Source organism: Nothobranchius furzeri, chromosome 6 (assembly GCF_043380555.1).
Source record: "Nothobranchius furzeri strain GRZ-AD chromosome 6, NfurGRZ-RIMD1, whole genome shotgun sequence".
In the NCBI taxonomy this organism is placed as follows: domain Eukaryota; kingdom Metazoa; phylum Chordata; class Actinopteri; order Cyprinodontiformes; family Nothobranchiidae; genus Nothobranchius; species Nothobranchius furzeri.
This window is the reverse complement of record NC_091746.1, coordinates 74,667,973-74,681,744: the sequence shown is the minus strand read 5'-3', so window position 1 is coordinate 74,681,744 and position 13,772 is coordinate 74,667,973. Positions and strand designations below refer to the sequence as shown.

At 44.8% G+C, this 13,772-nt stretch overlaps 1 protein-coding gene across 3 annotated transcripts in view; it reads right to left on the bottom strand.

The window, feature by feature from the left end:
• whrna (whirlin a) overlaps window positions 1-13,772 on the bottom strand; it is a 267,355-nt gene that overhangs the window by 119,773 nt on the left and 133,810 nt on the right. For all 3 annotated transcript variants that reach the window (XM_054744704.2, XM_054744702.2, XM_054744703.2), the window contains exon 3: window positions 5,346-5,471. In XM_054744704.2, the coding sequence (XP_054600679.2) occupies window positions 5,346-5,471 (126 nt within the window). The remainder of the gene's footprint in view (window positions 1-5,345; window positions 5,472-13,772) is intronic.

Sequence of the window (13,772 nt, the reverse complement as noted above, 5' to 3'; positions counted from 1 at the left end):
AAACCCGGAGGAAACCTGCAGAGAGGAGAAGGTGTTCACATCTGACTCGGTTTTCTCTGGATTCAAGACCAAACCATGAAGTAACCAGGTTGAACAGATCATACTGAAAGAGCAGGATTTCAATTACAAAGTTTATCAACATTAGCTTCCCCTAACAAACGATAAAAACAACAACAACAACCCACATTTCAAAATGCAAAAGGAATTTAAAACTGTTGAAAAGTCTTTTTGTGTTCCACTTAGTAGATTTCTGTCTGAGCACTTGGAAGATCACCAAACTGATGAGTGAGATCTGATGAGCAGCTCAGGATATAGAACCTCTGTCCTGGTTCTGCTGCAGTACACCAGACCCGTGGGTTCGTCTGGACCTGGTTTGTATTACAGAAATAGAAAAGGCTTTTTATTAGGGCTGCACAGTATGTCGCAAATATATCGTTATCGAGATATCAGCATGCGCAATATGCATATCGCAAAGAACAGATACCGTAAATCCTCTAATATTAGCCTGTATTTAATTAACTGTCGGGTATCAATTTTTGGCCGGTGTCGGAGTCGGCGGAGGTGAATAATGGCCGGGTTCTTATTGTGGTCGGGTGGAATGTGGTAACAAGCAAGTACGGGGGGCGGTTGTGTCATCGTCTCACTTTTGATTTGCCAGTGATAGACCGCGAGGGTAACTTTAACCGTGCGGGGACGAAGAGGAGGTGAAAATTTGATATCAAGTTCAAAGAGAACGTGCTGATTATGCTGCAGAACACTCTGGGGAGCAGTAGGGGTTGTATGAACTAGTCACTAGTCGACTTCACCGCTCTATAGTGACTTGTTATGCCTGTTATCGACTAGTCGCTGTCACGTGATAATGACCGCCAAGATGCAGTCCTCGAAAAAGACAGCAGCCTGCTGTCAGCAGGTGACAAGCTCCTGCGCTCGGGGGGACGCGCTGTGCCAGAGCGTCGGCACTGACACCCGCCGTAAAACGGACATTTAACCAAATTGTGACCAATTAAACCTTCCCCTCACCCCCATCCTAACCTCAACCAGCTTGTGCATGCAAAGCTCTGATTGTTGACGCGCTCCAGACATCTGCGTCCTGAGCACGGCCACAGTAACGTCATCACATCAGGTGTCGCCACCTCAAAAACTAATTTAACACGCGATCGTTCATATCGGCTCGTTTCCTTTTATGTTTTCTGTCTTTTATTCTTTTATTTGTGCCTGATGCATTTCGCTGCTGTGGGGCAGGGCGCATCACCTGTTTTGTCCTCGGTGACGCACCGATCACCGGTGTGGCCGGCGAGCACTCCGCTGTTTTAGCGGTCGGTAGATCTTTTAGAACTGCAGTTCAAAGGTAACTCATGAGGTGAATATATATGAACCCAGGTAGCAGTTTCTCTTTAGGATTGAGAGGAGATGCAGGAAGATAATAAACAGGCAGGACAGAAAAATAGTCAAATAAAAACAAGTTAGTTTTTGTACCTGGTGGTTGCAACAAACAGACACCATTGAAGGTAATCAGAAGTGAGGAACAGAAAATGAAATAATTGTTTTAATGTTTAGAGCAGCAGGAACTCCGAGAGGCTGCAGGCACATCAGTGAGTTTGCGGCCGCAACCTAATCACTAGTCGCTTCCAGTAATCGCTATTAAAGCTAATTTAAGACGTGAATCAAGGACGCAACTGTTGTGCTAAAAAAGAGGTAGCGAGACTTCGGGCCGCTATGACAGAACGTATGTTGTATCTTGTCCTGTCAAATGTCAATAAAGGAGTGATCAAGATTGAGTTGTGCCCTTTATACTCTCCCTGACACCCCTTTCAGTTGTGGACATCTTCTCACTATAGAGCTCCAGACGTCACGTGACTCTCAGAGAGTAGACACCATGTTGGCAGGCAACAAATGTAAACAAATTGAACGGGATCGGCTTGGATTTTACTTCGTCGGGAGTTTACTTCACACTTTAAAACCAAAGAAATCGTTTTATATAGTCAGAAATTAAATAGACTAAACATCTCCGACCCTTACCGTGCCCCTGGGATACTTTTTAAAAACACCAGAAGCTGTCGGAGCGGACTTCTTACCGGACCTGGCCGGGGAACACCTTAGGATTTCCCCGGAGGAGCTGGCCCAAGTGGCTGGGGAGAGGGAAGTCTGGGCCTCTTGACGCTACTGCCCCCGTGACCCGACTCCGGATAAGCAGATGAAAATGGATGAATGCACAAATAACATAGATTTACATGTAAGTAGTTTAAATAGAGTGCTGTGCTGTTTGAATGTATAAACTGAACGCCAAGAGAAATCACTAGTCTGATTTTTTTCCGTGAATAAAATAAATATGTCAGGCAGGAGCGTCTCAGGATCTGTCTGAGATCTGTCTCGGTGAGACAGATAATAGCAATCCAAAGTGATTTTTATGTGTGATCTGAAAAGTTATCAACCATTGCTTAAAAATGAAATACAGCTTAGCCGGTTAATTGCTGTGATCATAAAACACGTAAACGGCAGCACGCAGAACTCACGAGGCAACGTTTTACGTGACGTTTACTTGTTGCTATGAGTAATAAGACAGAAAAAGGCACGCCAAAATAAGTTTAGGAAGCCCACTAAGAATCGTAATAAAAGCATTTAAAATAAATACCACACACAGTTGAACCGGCTGGTTCTCCCTGCAGCTCTGCGCATCTCTGTCTGCTGTTCGGCTGCCGGCTTGTGGAGCTCTCGGGAGACCGATGTTTTCCACCCGTTCTCCCCTCCCCGCAGCTCGGTGCATCTCTGTCTGATCGCGGCCCCTTAGTTGCGCGGGCTGACGGATGGTTCTCCCAGCAGCTCGACGCATCTGTCTGATCGCGGCTCCTGTCTGCTGTGCGGCTATCGGCTTGTGGAGGTCTCGGAGACCTCTGTGTTCCACCCGGTTTTACCCAGCGGTCAGCCCGGCGTATCTCTGACTCAGAAGCTCTGGTGTTGTGCACAGTTCACTCCGGTTGTAGCTAGGTTGCTACCTCCGTTAGCTTAGCGCCAACCTCGCGTTAGCTTTGGGTTAGCTTCAGGTTAGCTTGTAGCTAGTTCGACCGGGTGTCGTCAGTTGATCCCAGCCTTACAGCCCCACCTTCAGCTCCACCTCTCTTCCCTTTTGTGGAATTGTCTGGGCTTGACGGAACCTGTGACACGGTCAAAATGGCGGTGGTGGCCACCTCCCATTTTAGCACAAAAACTTGTTATTGGAGGCTATGGAAACCCATTGTCCAATATTTATATGTTGATGTGCATGACCCATGTGATCCTCAGTAGATGCAATTACATCATCATACATTTAGCTTAACATGATAGATTTTTATTCTCTGGACAAGAAATATATGATATGGCCACCTCTAGATGAAATTAAAATAATTTTACATTAACTATCAATATGTAAAATATATTAAAAAGTGCCTGTGGGACATTTGATACACCTCTAGCTCTCAACTGTGTGTGTGTGTGTGTGTGTGTGTGTGTGTGTGTGTGTGTGTGTGTGTGTGTGTGTGTGTGTGTGTGTGTGTGTGTGTGTGTGTGTGTGTGAAACGACAGCTGTACCAGAGAATAGGCACTAAGGTTAAAGTTTAACAAGAATCATGCATTAATCTACTGATTTATGTATAATTTATCAAGACAGCTTGAAGCGAGTTAACTTGTAAATATTTTACAGGAGGAAAAATATTGAGATAAATATCGTATATCAGAATTCAGCAAAAAGATATCGAGATATAAGTTTTGGTCCATATCGCCCAGCCCTAGACTATTTGCTTCTAAATCACAGTTAGCATTTTTAGCTCAATGCTAGCCTCTAGCCTTCTTCCCCCGATATTAGAGTTAAACAAAAAGATGCCGTGGCTTCTTAGATGTACAATAAAGAACTTCTGGGTTGCTCCTGTTTACTGGCTTCAGTTCTTCAAAATGACCTTTGGAGCGCAAATTTCGAATGAGTACTTCGTCCCATCATTATACCTCCAGCAAGATGACATCAGACTCCCTTTCATTCACATCAGCAAGTGAAGAGGTAAACGTGTAAAACAACGTTTATGAACGGCAAACGTTTTGTAACCATTTGTTACAAATCCCTAAATGCGTTTTGTCCTCACGGGCTCTCGTAGAAGGAAACATGGCGTCTAATATGGCGTCGCCCAGACTTAAACCCGCTCCCATGTATTTCAGACCCAATTTTTAAGTAGTAAAGTAAGTAACATTAATTCATTTAGCATTTATCACAGACATAGAATCACAACGTGCTTCACATAGATCACAACAAAATAAAACAATGATCTCAAAACAGAAATAGATTAACATCAGAAAAAATTAAGTCATAAAATAATAAAAATTTCATCATTAGAATGAAAGATGATTACAATCCTGAGTTAAAAATAAGAAAACTAAAGATTTACTGTATGTGAGAGCAGCTTTAAATAAAAGCATCTTTAGCTGTTTTTTTTAAAGTGTCCAGACCAGATTATGGTTATATGTTACAAAGCCGCCAATATCTTTTCATTTTCACAACATTTCAATGGATATTTCCAGAGATTAATGGTAAAATCTACACATTGTCTCTTTAGACAACTCTGGAGCTTTTTGCTGGTGTCAAATTACAAATGCTGGTGCTGCAGCATTAGCTTGCTAGAGACAAAGCACCTCACTAACTCACTGACTGTAAACAGTGGCTGTGTCTTGCTAATCCAATAACCACACTGTGAAATTATAATCCACAATTGAATTCAAGTTTATTTATATAGCGCCAAATCACAAGAGTCGTCTCAAGGCACTTCACATAATAAACATTCCAATTCAGGTCAGGTCATTAAGCCAATCAGAAATAATGTTTCCTATATAAGGAACCCAGCAAATTGCATCAAGTCACTGACTAGTGTCAGTGACTATACAACAATCCTCATACCAAGCAAGCATAAAGTGACAGTGGAGAGGAAAACTCCCTTTTAACAGGAAGAAACCTCCAGAGAATCCTGGCTCAGTATAAGCAGCCATCCTCCACGACTCACTTTAATGGTCTCTAATAACACAACCAACAACTTTCTTGTTGGTTACATGTCTTCTAATGACCCGTTACATTTCCCCCACCTCCCCATTCCCTTCCAGCTGACATAAGCGCTGGTAGGATGGAAACAACACGCCCCTCTTTCCTTTATTTTGAAAGGAGAAAATCTGGCAACCCCCCAGCCGGCTGAGAAGGAAGTCTGTTTCAGTACGACCTTCCTTCTAACGCGACCGAGACATTAGACTGTTCTGTTATTCTTTGACAGATAATTCTTACATATTGCTCCTTTAAATAAGCAAGAATGTCTGATCTGTGCCTAAACTGTTCATACCTTCAGTCCTCCGCACTCAGCTGCTGAGCCTTTATCCACTCCAGTGATGTAGATCCCCAGAGCGTACTCAGCTCCTCCTCGGATCATCAGACCCAGAGAACGGCCGTCATCCAGAACCAAATTCACCTGATGAAGGAAAAAACGTAAACCAGACTGAAGGAAAGAAACAGGAAATGATCTGGATCAGAACCTAACCCTAATCCTAACCCGGGCATCTAGAAAGAGCATTTCTCTCTTTTTGTGGTTTATTTGACTGTTGATGAGAGAAGGTTGTTTACATGTGGGAGTCTGAAAAATGACCTGAAGTGTTCCGTTAGTTTAAAGACAAAACCCGGTGAGAGGAGTAAGTCCTACTCTAACTAAATTACCAATTTACATTAATTGAGAATCATAAGAAATCACAACTGAACCAAGCATAAACAAAGCTCTAGGAAGTGGAATAAAGAAATCCACTTCTGTCCTTTAACTTGGTCAAACATGGTCATTTTTATCCAGAATAGATCCGTGTCAAATTAGAGGATCTAGTTCATGTTAATCCCACCAGACGTATTTTTATTATAAAAAAATTAACTGTTACGCTTTCAAAAGATGCTGTTTGCAGAAAATTCAGAATATGGATCCACTTTCTTCACTTTCTCAGAGTTGTTGCTAAAATGAAGTGAATTTACCAGATTACACTGAAGAAAACAGTTAGAGACCAATGGTGGAACAACTGGTGTGAAAGACCAAACAGTGATGATGACACAGAAAAAGTCACGTGGACAAAGATTAAGTCATGAAGACATAAACACTTGTTGATAAATGGTTTTAAAGATAATTCTAACCAAATTAAACATTGATGAAAATGTCGGCGGCAACACTCGTCTTTCTGTCCAAATCAGATGTAAATGATGCTTCTAAGCATCTAGAGGCGAACTGACACATCCCATCAAGAACTCCCCGAGGAACTGGAATAAAGCATGACCCACAGAACAGAACCCCCACGACTACATATACCCTCACACATCTACTCTGCTGCTAAGAAGACTGCAAACTTCGACCTCAGCTACAAAAACTAACGATCCAAGATCCAGATGGACCTGAAATGTTAATCACAACGTTCATCACGAGTCTTATAGAAGACATGGCGGACAATCGGTGAAGCTGGGGTCGGCTTTGTGATGACTGCTGAACCCCCTGAGCTACAGACTCTCTCGTCTGAGCTGAGCCCTGTTCCACCTCTGGTGAATCTTTCATAGGAAGCTGTTTATTATTTTATAAATGGATCCTACAGATAAGAGGTATGAGGTATCATGCAGCTGTCCACACCCACAGAGAAGCTGATTGGCTACAGGTCAATCTGAGCTTCTGTCAAAGCGCACCTTTGGAGTTTCAGGCTTTTTGTTTGTTCGTTCCACCTCCGCCTGCAACCGTACCCTCTTCTGATGCCACAAACACTGATCATTAATTCCTCTGAAGCACCTATGCCCATTCCATCTTTCAGTTCTTTTTAAAACACAGAAAAGGTTTAATTACCTGCAACGTTTCATTTGCGGCTGTGAACATCCTCAGGCTGACGCCGATGGTGGCGCCACTTCCTACTTCGTTTATCTGCAGGCAGCAGAAGACGTTGTCGCCCTCTGCTGCACGCTCTCCCCTCTCCGATGATGCAGTAGAGCGGGCAGCAGAGGGTGACAACGTCCTCTGCTGCCCGCGGATAAATGATGGAAGTGACGCCACCATCAGCGTCAATCTGATGTTTGCAGCCGCAAACGAAACGTTGCAGGTAATTAAACCTTTTCTGTATTTTAAAATCAACTGAAAGATGGAATTTGAAACTAAACACAGCAAGAACACACCTAAGATGTTTAAAGAAAAATACGGACAACAAGGGACAAAGGACTTCCGCCGTTCGGAACAATTACATCAAAAAAGCGCACGTCTTAGGAACCAAATTCGCTTCAATTTAAGATGCCTGGAAGAAAACATCCCACCCACAAGCCTACAGCTGAAAACACCGATCCGGACCAAGACAGCACAGAACATAATGGAAAGAGCACAGAGAGCACTACTCAAGGAAAGGATAAGAAACGTCATAACCAAACAGAAGCTAGTGGAAAACATACTGGAAAGAAGACACCTGGACTTAAAAAGGAATTACAAACTTGATGAACAAATGGAGGAACTAATTAAAGGACACATGATGGAAAAACAGGAAAAAGAATTCGTCGTCGTCGTCTTCCTCCGCTTATCCGGGTCCGGGTCGCGGGGGCAGCATCCCAACTAGGGAGCTCAAGACCGTCCTCTCCCCGGCCTTCTCCACCAGCTCCTCCGGCAGGACCCCAAGGCGTTCCCGGACCAGATTGGAGATGTAACCTCTCCAACGTGTCCTGGGTCGACCCGGGGGCCTCCTGCCGGCAGGACATGCCCGAAACACCTCCCCGGGGAGGCGTCTAGGAGACATCCTGACCAGATGCACAAACCACCTCAACTGACTCCTTTCGATCCGGAGGAGCAGCGGTTCTACTCCGAGTCCCTCCCGAATGTCCGAGCTCCTCACCCTATCTCTAAGGCTGAGCCCGGCCACCCTACAGAGGAAACTCATTTCGGCCGCTTGTATCCGCGATCTCGTTCTTTCGGTCATTACCCAAAGCTCATGACCATAGGTGAGGATTGGGACGTAGATCGACCGGTAAATCGAGAGCCTGGCTTTCTGGCTCAGCTCCCTCTTCACCACGACAGATCGGCTCCGCGTCCGCATCACTGCAGACGCCGAACCGATCCGCCTTTCGATCTCACGATCCCTCCTACCCTCACTCGTGAACAAGACCCCGAGATACTTAAACTCCTCCACTTGAGGTAGGACCTCTCCCCCAACCCGGAGTTGGCAAGCCACCCTTTTCCGGTCGAGAACCATGGTCTCAGATTTGGAGGTGCTGATCCTCATCCCAGCCGCTTCACACTCGGCCGCAAACCTACCCAGCAAGAGCTGAAGGTCAGAGCTGGATGAAGCTAGGAGGACCACATCATCCGCAAAAAGCAGAGACGAGATTCTCCTGCCATCAAACTCGACACACTCCACACCACGGCTGCGTCTAGAAATTCTGTCCATAAAGTTAATGAACAGAACCGGTGACAAAGGGCAGCCCTGGCGGAGTCCAACCCTCACCGGGAACAGGTCCGACTTACTACCGGCTATGCGGACCAAACTCACGCTCCTCTGGTAAAGGGACTGAATGGCCCTTAGCAGAAAGCCACCCACCCCGTACTCCTGGAGCGTCCCCCACAGGGTGCCCCTGGGGACACGGTCATAAGCCTTCTCCAAATCCACAAAACACATGTGGATTGGTTGGGCAAACTCCCACGCCCCCTCCATCACCCTTACAAGGGTATTCTGGTACTCTGGTGTTCACGTGTGTGTGTCAGAGCCACAGGTCAGTAGTCCTCGAGTCCAGTGATCCTTGGCTTCTTGGGGACAGGGACTCCATCGCATCATCCTGCCTAGCAGATGAATAGAGGGCCCTGATTGGCCAACAAAGTCAAAATAGCGATATGATTGGTCCACAATGGTAGGCCAATCATGGTGCTCTTTTGGTTAGAAACCCCTATAGAGAGCTGTGATTGGCCAGCCAGAATGCTGCTAGTGTCTGCCGAGGTTCCAATGGAGCGTTCCTTTAGAGCAAACGTTCACGAGGCTAAGCAAGTGAGAAACTTGTTAAGCATCACTTTAACTAGTTTTTTATACACACGTGCACAATAGCATCACTTCATCACAGGTAAGTATATATGACACTCATGTAAGTAAAAGAGCAGCTCCAGGTATGCTGTAACATGTCTGTTCTATTAAAATAATAGAAAAACTCATTATTTACAGTCTGGACCCGAGGCGCTGGGCTGTATGAAGGGTTCATTTGTCTGATGAAGTGCCTGCTGTATATTCTAACCCACTGGCTGAGATTTCAGAAGGTATATTATGCTTTCTTTGTTTATTGCCTTCAGGTCCTCTCACCAAGTGGGTTCCTCTGCTCCGTAGCTATTCCCCCCCCCCCCCCCGGAGGTTTTCTTCCCTAATGAGGTATCATCTTATGTCAAGATGCCTGTATTTTATGATGCAACATTAAACGCTGATGCCCCTTTAAGTATGATTCAGCAAATGTCATAAAGCATAACTGAAATAAAAATATTAAATAAAAAACTTAAGTCAGCAATTCTAATTATTGATGCATTTAGAAAATACAGGCAGCATTATATCGATATTGTCTGAGGCTCAGGGGGCTGAGACGTGCCAAAGTTTGAATTGTTTTTTTTTTCCTTCTCCATCACAAAAAGGCATTTCATTACTCGGCTCATCTCTTCCTTGCCAAGATTACAAATGGGGATCGGTTTCACCCCGACGGCCACAAGAAGGAACACATGCAAATATCTCCATTAAACGATGTCGGTTCCATCCTCCGATGTGCCCACGGGCGTGGAGATGGCATCTAGAGCGCAACGCCTCACTCTTCTCTCGCTGAGTATTGTGCTGCTCTCCTATTTTAATAACAGCGCGTCTGCCTGCTGCAGGAAAGCCCGTCACCTCCGCTCACCTTTGGGAAAATGAAGGCATTCAGGTTCTCTGACATTTATGCAGGATGTTGAGAAACGTTTTAATTATCAGATCCATCTTTTATTGGCTCCACATGGCAGTTATTAAGGCCCACCGTGTCCGCTAGCCTCAGAACGGTATCACAAAATCAGTATATTGCTCTTCTCCAAGTCCCACTGCTCTGGTGTTTGCTGTAGTAAGTGATGGACTCTGTGAGGGGGGCACAGGTGCAGGAGGACCCTTTCTTTTGGTTAAGGACTTTCTTTTTGTTGAGAGTAAAACCAAAAACACTAAATTCACAGAGTTAACATCTGTACACCTGCTGCAGTTAAATGATGTGAAATCCTAAATTATAAGGTTTATTTATTAGGAGATATAAACTAACAGGTATCCCAACGGAACAGAAATCCTGCAATGAAGCAGGTCCTCCACCGGGGGCAGTAGACATGTGCAGTAAATGGAAGGTTTTAGAGGAAGGTACTAATCCTGATGTCCTGGTGGAAAGAGTACCAAAATTTCCTACTTAAGTACAAGTACCAGTAGTTTGATAATTTTTTACTCAAGTAAGAGTAAAAAGTATTGTAAATAAAATGTACTCAAAGTAAAAGTTACTTAGTTACATTTTTGTCAGCGTAAAGATGGCTGCGTCAGTGCAAAACCACAACACCAGTTCACAACACGCTCGTGTGTGCACGCACACACACGGACACACACACAGTTTGATGGAAGGATTTCTATCCAATCAGTGAGAACAGGACGTGCACAGTGATTGGACGAGGTTTTTATAGGAATGTACATTTCAACTGTGATTAAAATTATTCTTTATTTTGAAAAAAAAGTTATTTTTAGATGCCATCAGCATGTGAGCTATCTCAGTGTTCTCATGACAAAACTCTAACATGAGACTGTGCTCTAACCTGTCAGATAACACGCTAAATGAAAGTCAAACATTTCAGATGGACCGTATGACAGCTGCTAACGTTGGCCCTGCCCTACTTTACCTCTACATTACAGTTCCTTTATCCATGTCCATCCTAGAGCTCCTCTCTGACCTTCATGCTTACTTAGAGCTAGGGCTGCACGATATTAGGAAAACCAGTGATAGTAGATAACAGTGCTTAATATTGCGATATCGGTATTACTCACGATAAATGAAGAAATACTAAAGTATGCAGTGTTGATGTCTGGCGTGTGACGTCTGCTCTGGGTTCAAAGCAAACAAAAGCTAATGCATGAATTCCATTACAACATAACATTTTTATTGCAAAAATATGCAGCTGCACCTGCTACTGTATCAGCAGCCGCACCTGCTACTGTATTAGCAGCTGCACCTGCTACTGTATTAGCAGCTGCACCTGCTACTGTATTAGCAGCTGCACCTGCTACTGCATTAGCAGCTGCACCTGCTACTGTATTAGCAGCTGCACCTGCTACTGCATTAGCAGCTGCACCTGCTACTGTATTAGCAGCTGCACCTGCTACTGTATTAGCAGCTGCACCTGCTACTGCATTAGCAGCTGCACCTGCTACTGCATTAGCAGCCGCACCTGCTACTGCATTAGCAGCCGCACCTGCTACTGTATTAGCAGCTGCACCTGCTACTGCATTAGCAGCTGCACCTGCTACTGCATTAGCAGCCGCACCTGCTACTGTATTAGCAGCTGCACCTGCTATTGTATTAGCAGCTGCACCTGCTATTGTATTAGCAGCTGCACCTGCTACTGTATTAGCAGCCGCACCTGCTACTGCATTAGCAGCCGCACCTGCTACTGTATTAGCAGCTGCACCTGCTACTGTATTAGCAGCTGCACCTGCTATTGTATTAGCAGCTGCACCTGCTACTGCATTAGCAGCCGCACCTGCTACTGTATTATCAGCTGCACCTGCTACTTTATTAGCAGCTGCACCTGCTACTGTGTTATCAGCTGCACCTGCTACTGTGTTAGCAGCTGCACCTGCTACTGTATTAGCAGAAAAAAATACAACCTGCATGCATGCAGTTTCTCAGTGACTTTAAAACATCACCTCCACCATAAAACTTTTTCTGATGCTCCAAATACAGAAAAAAATCCCTTACCAGGGTTTTTGAATAAATAGTTTAAATGCTAAATAATAGTTAACATCACTTAAATGCAACAGCAAATTCTCTCATTGCTACTGAACATTTTCTCCACTTATGTGGTTATGATATAAGGCTGTTGCTGTAACTGGGAAGTGAACTGTGCTGGGCCAAACTAGGAGAATATTAAGATTTTTTGAGGGAAAGAGAAAAACAATTGTCTACCTTTCAGAAGAGGAACTGGCAAAAAAACTACATGGAAAATATGTGAAAATGTTTGTTTTAAACCGCAAATTGAACAAGTTTACCTAGATCTTAAAAAGCAGCTCAGATGATGAAACTGCAACTATGATTCTGATAACAAGCTAACTAATTGAACTAGCTCCTCTAAGCTAACCGGCTAGCAGAGCTTCTGACTGACAGTTTATGTGCAGCAGCAAATCAACTATCCTGATTAACAAGGTTATAAAAGCTCATAAATGAAAAATCACTTTGATGTGTGGGGGAACTTTTCCAGGCCCTCTTTAGCAGAGTGGGACTGGGAGGAGAGTGCTGTAGACTTTTAGCTGGAAGCTAACCGGAGCCTGGGGCTAACATCACCACCCGGTGGAACACTAGTGACATGAAGGTGGGTTGGTTCACCGGCACGTGTCGGAGTCAGCCCGGTTACTATCAGCTGCTTAACGACACCGAGCGGACTCACGTTCACGTTTGAAAGCAGCGCTGATTCCAGAAACATCAGCACAAAGTGCGTTCGTTAATCTGAGCCAGCATGACGAACAAGGGAACGGCGCAGCTAACTCAGTTCGGGTGTTGCTTTCCATCCTAAGGGTCTACGTAGGGGGCGGGCGTATTACGTGAACGGACCCATCTGATTGGCCGCTTATCAGAAGGGCTACATTTGATTGGTCAAATAATACTTCCACGTAAAAAACAGAGCTGGTTTACAAAAAGTTGATGTATGACACGGATGGAAATGTTTGAACCAAACATTTATCGCTGTTTTTGACGTGCTTTGCGATGGGCCTATCGCACGTCCTGTTATCGTGATGACGATAATTTTTTGATATATTGTGCAGCCCTACAATGAACTGAACAAGTTCTTCAATAGGTTCGGTTCAGGAACAAACCCAGCATCCTCCTCGCCTGTCCCCAGCCAATCAGACATCCCATCCTCCTCTGATCCAACATTTTCCTGTCACACGCCAGCTCTTTTGTCCTCTAACACAGTCATGGACTCTTCTGGTTCTATAAATCTGTCTTCAACCAAGTCAGGAGATGCTGCTGCCCCATTTACCTCCCCCTCTCACCTATCTGTCTCTAGAAGTCAGGCGAAGAGGCAGCTGGAGAGACTGAACAGGAACAAGGCTGCAGGTCCAGATGGTGTCAGCCCCAGAGTACTGAAGGCCTGTGCAGAGCAGCTCTGTGGGATTCTGCAGCACCTCTTCAACCTCAGCCTGGCCCAGGAGAAGGTTCCAGTCCTGTGGAAGACATCCTGCCTTGTTCCAGTTCCAAAGAAAACTCGCCCATCAGTCAATGACGAGTACAGACCGGTTGCCCTGACATCCCACATCATGAAGGTCCTGGAGAGACTCCTGTTGGTCCACCTGAATAAGCAAACTAGAACATATCAGGACCCGCTGCAGTTTGCTCATCGCCATGGAGTTGGAGTTGAAGATGCCATCATCCAGCTGCTTCAACCAACCCACTGTCATCTGGACAAAGCAGGCAGCACTGTGAGGGTCATGTTCTTTGATTTCTCCAGTGCATTTAACACAATCCAGCCTGATGTACTTTGCCAGAA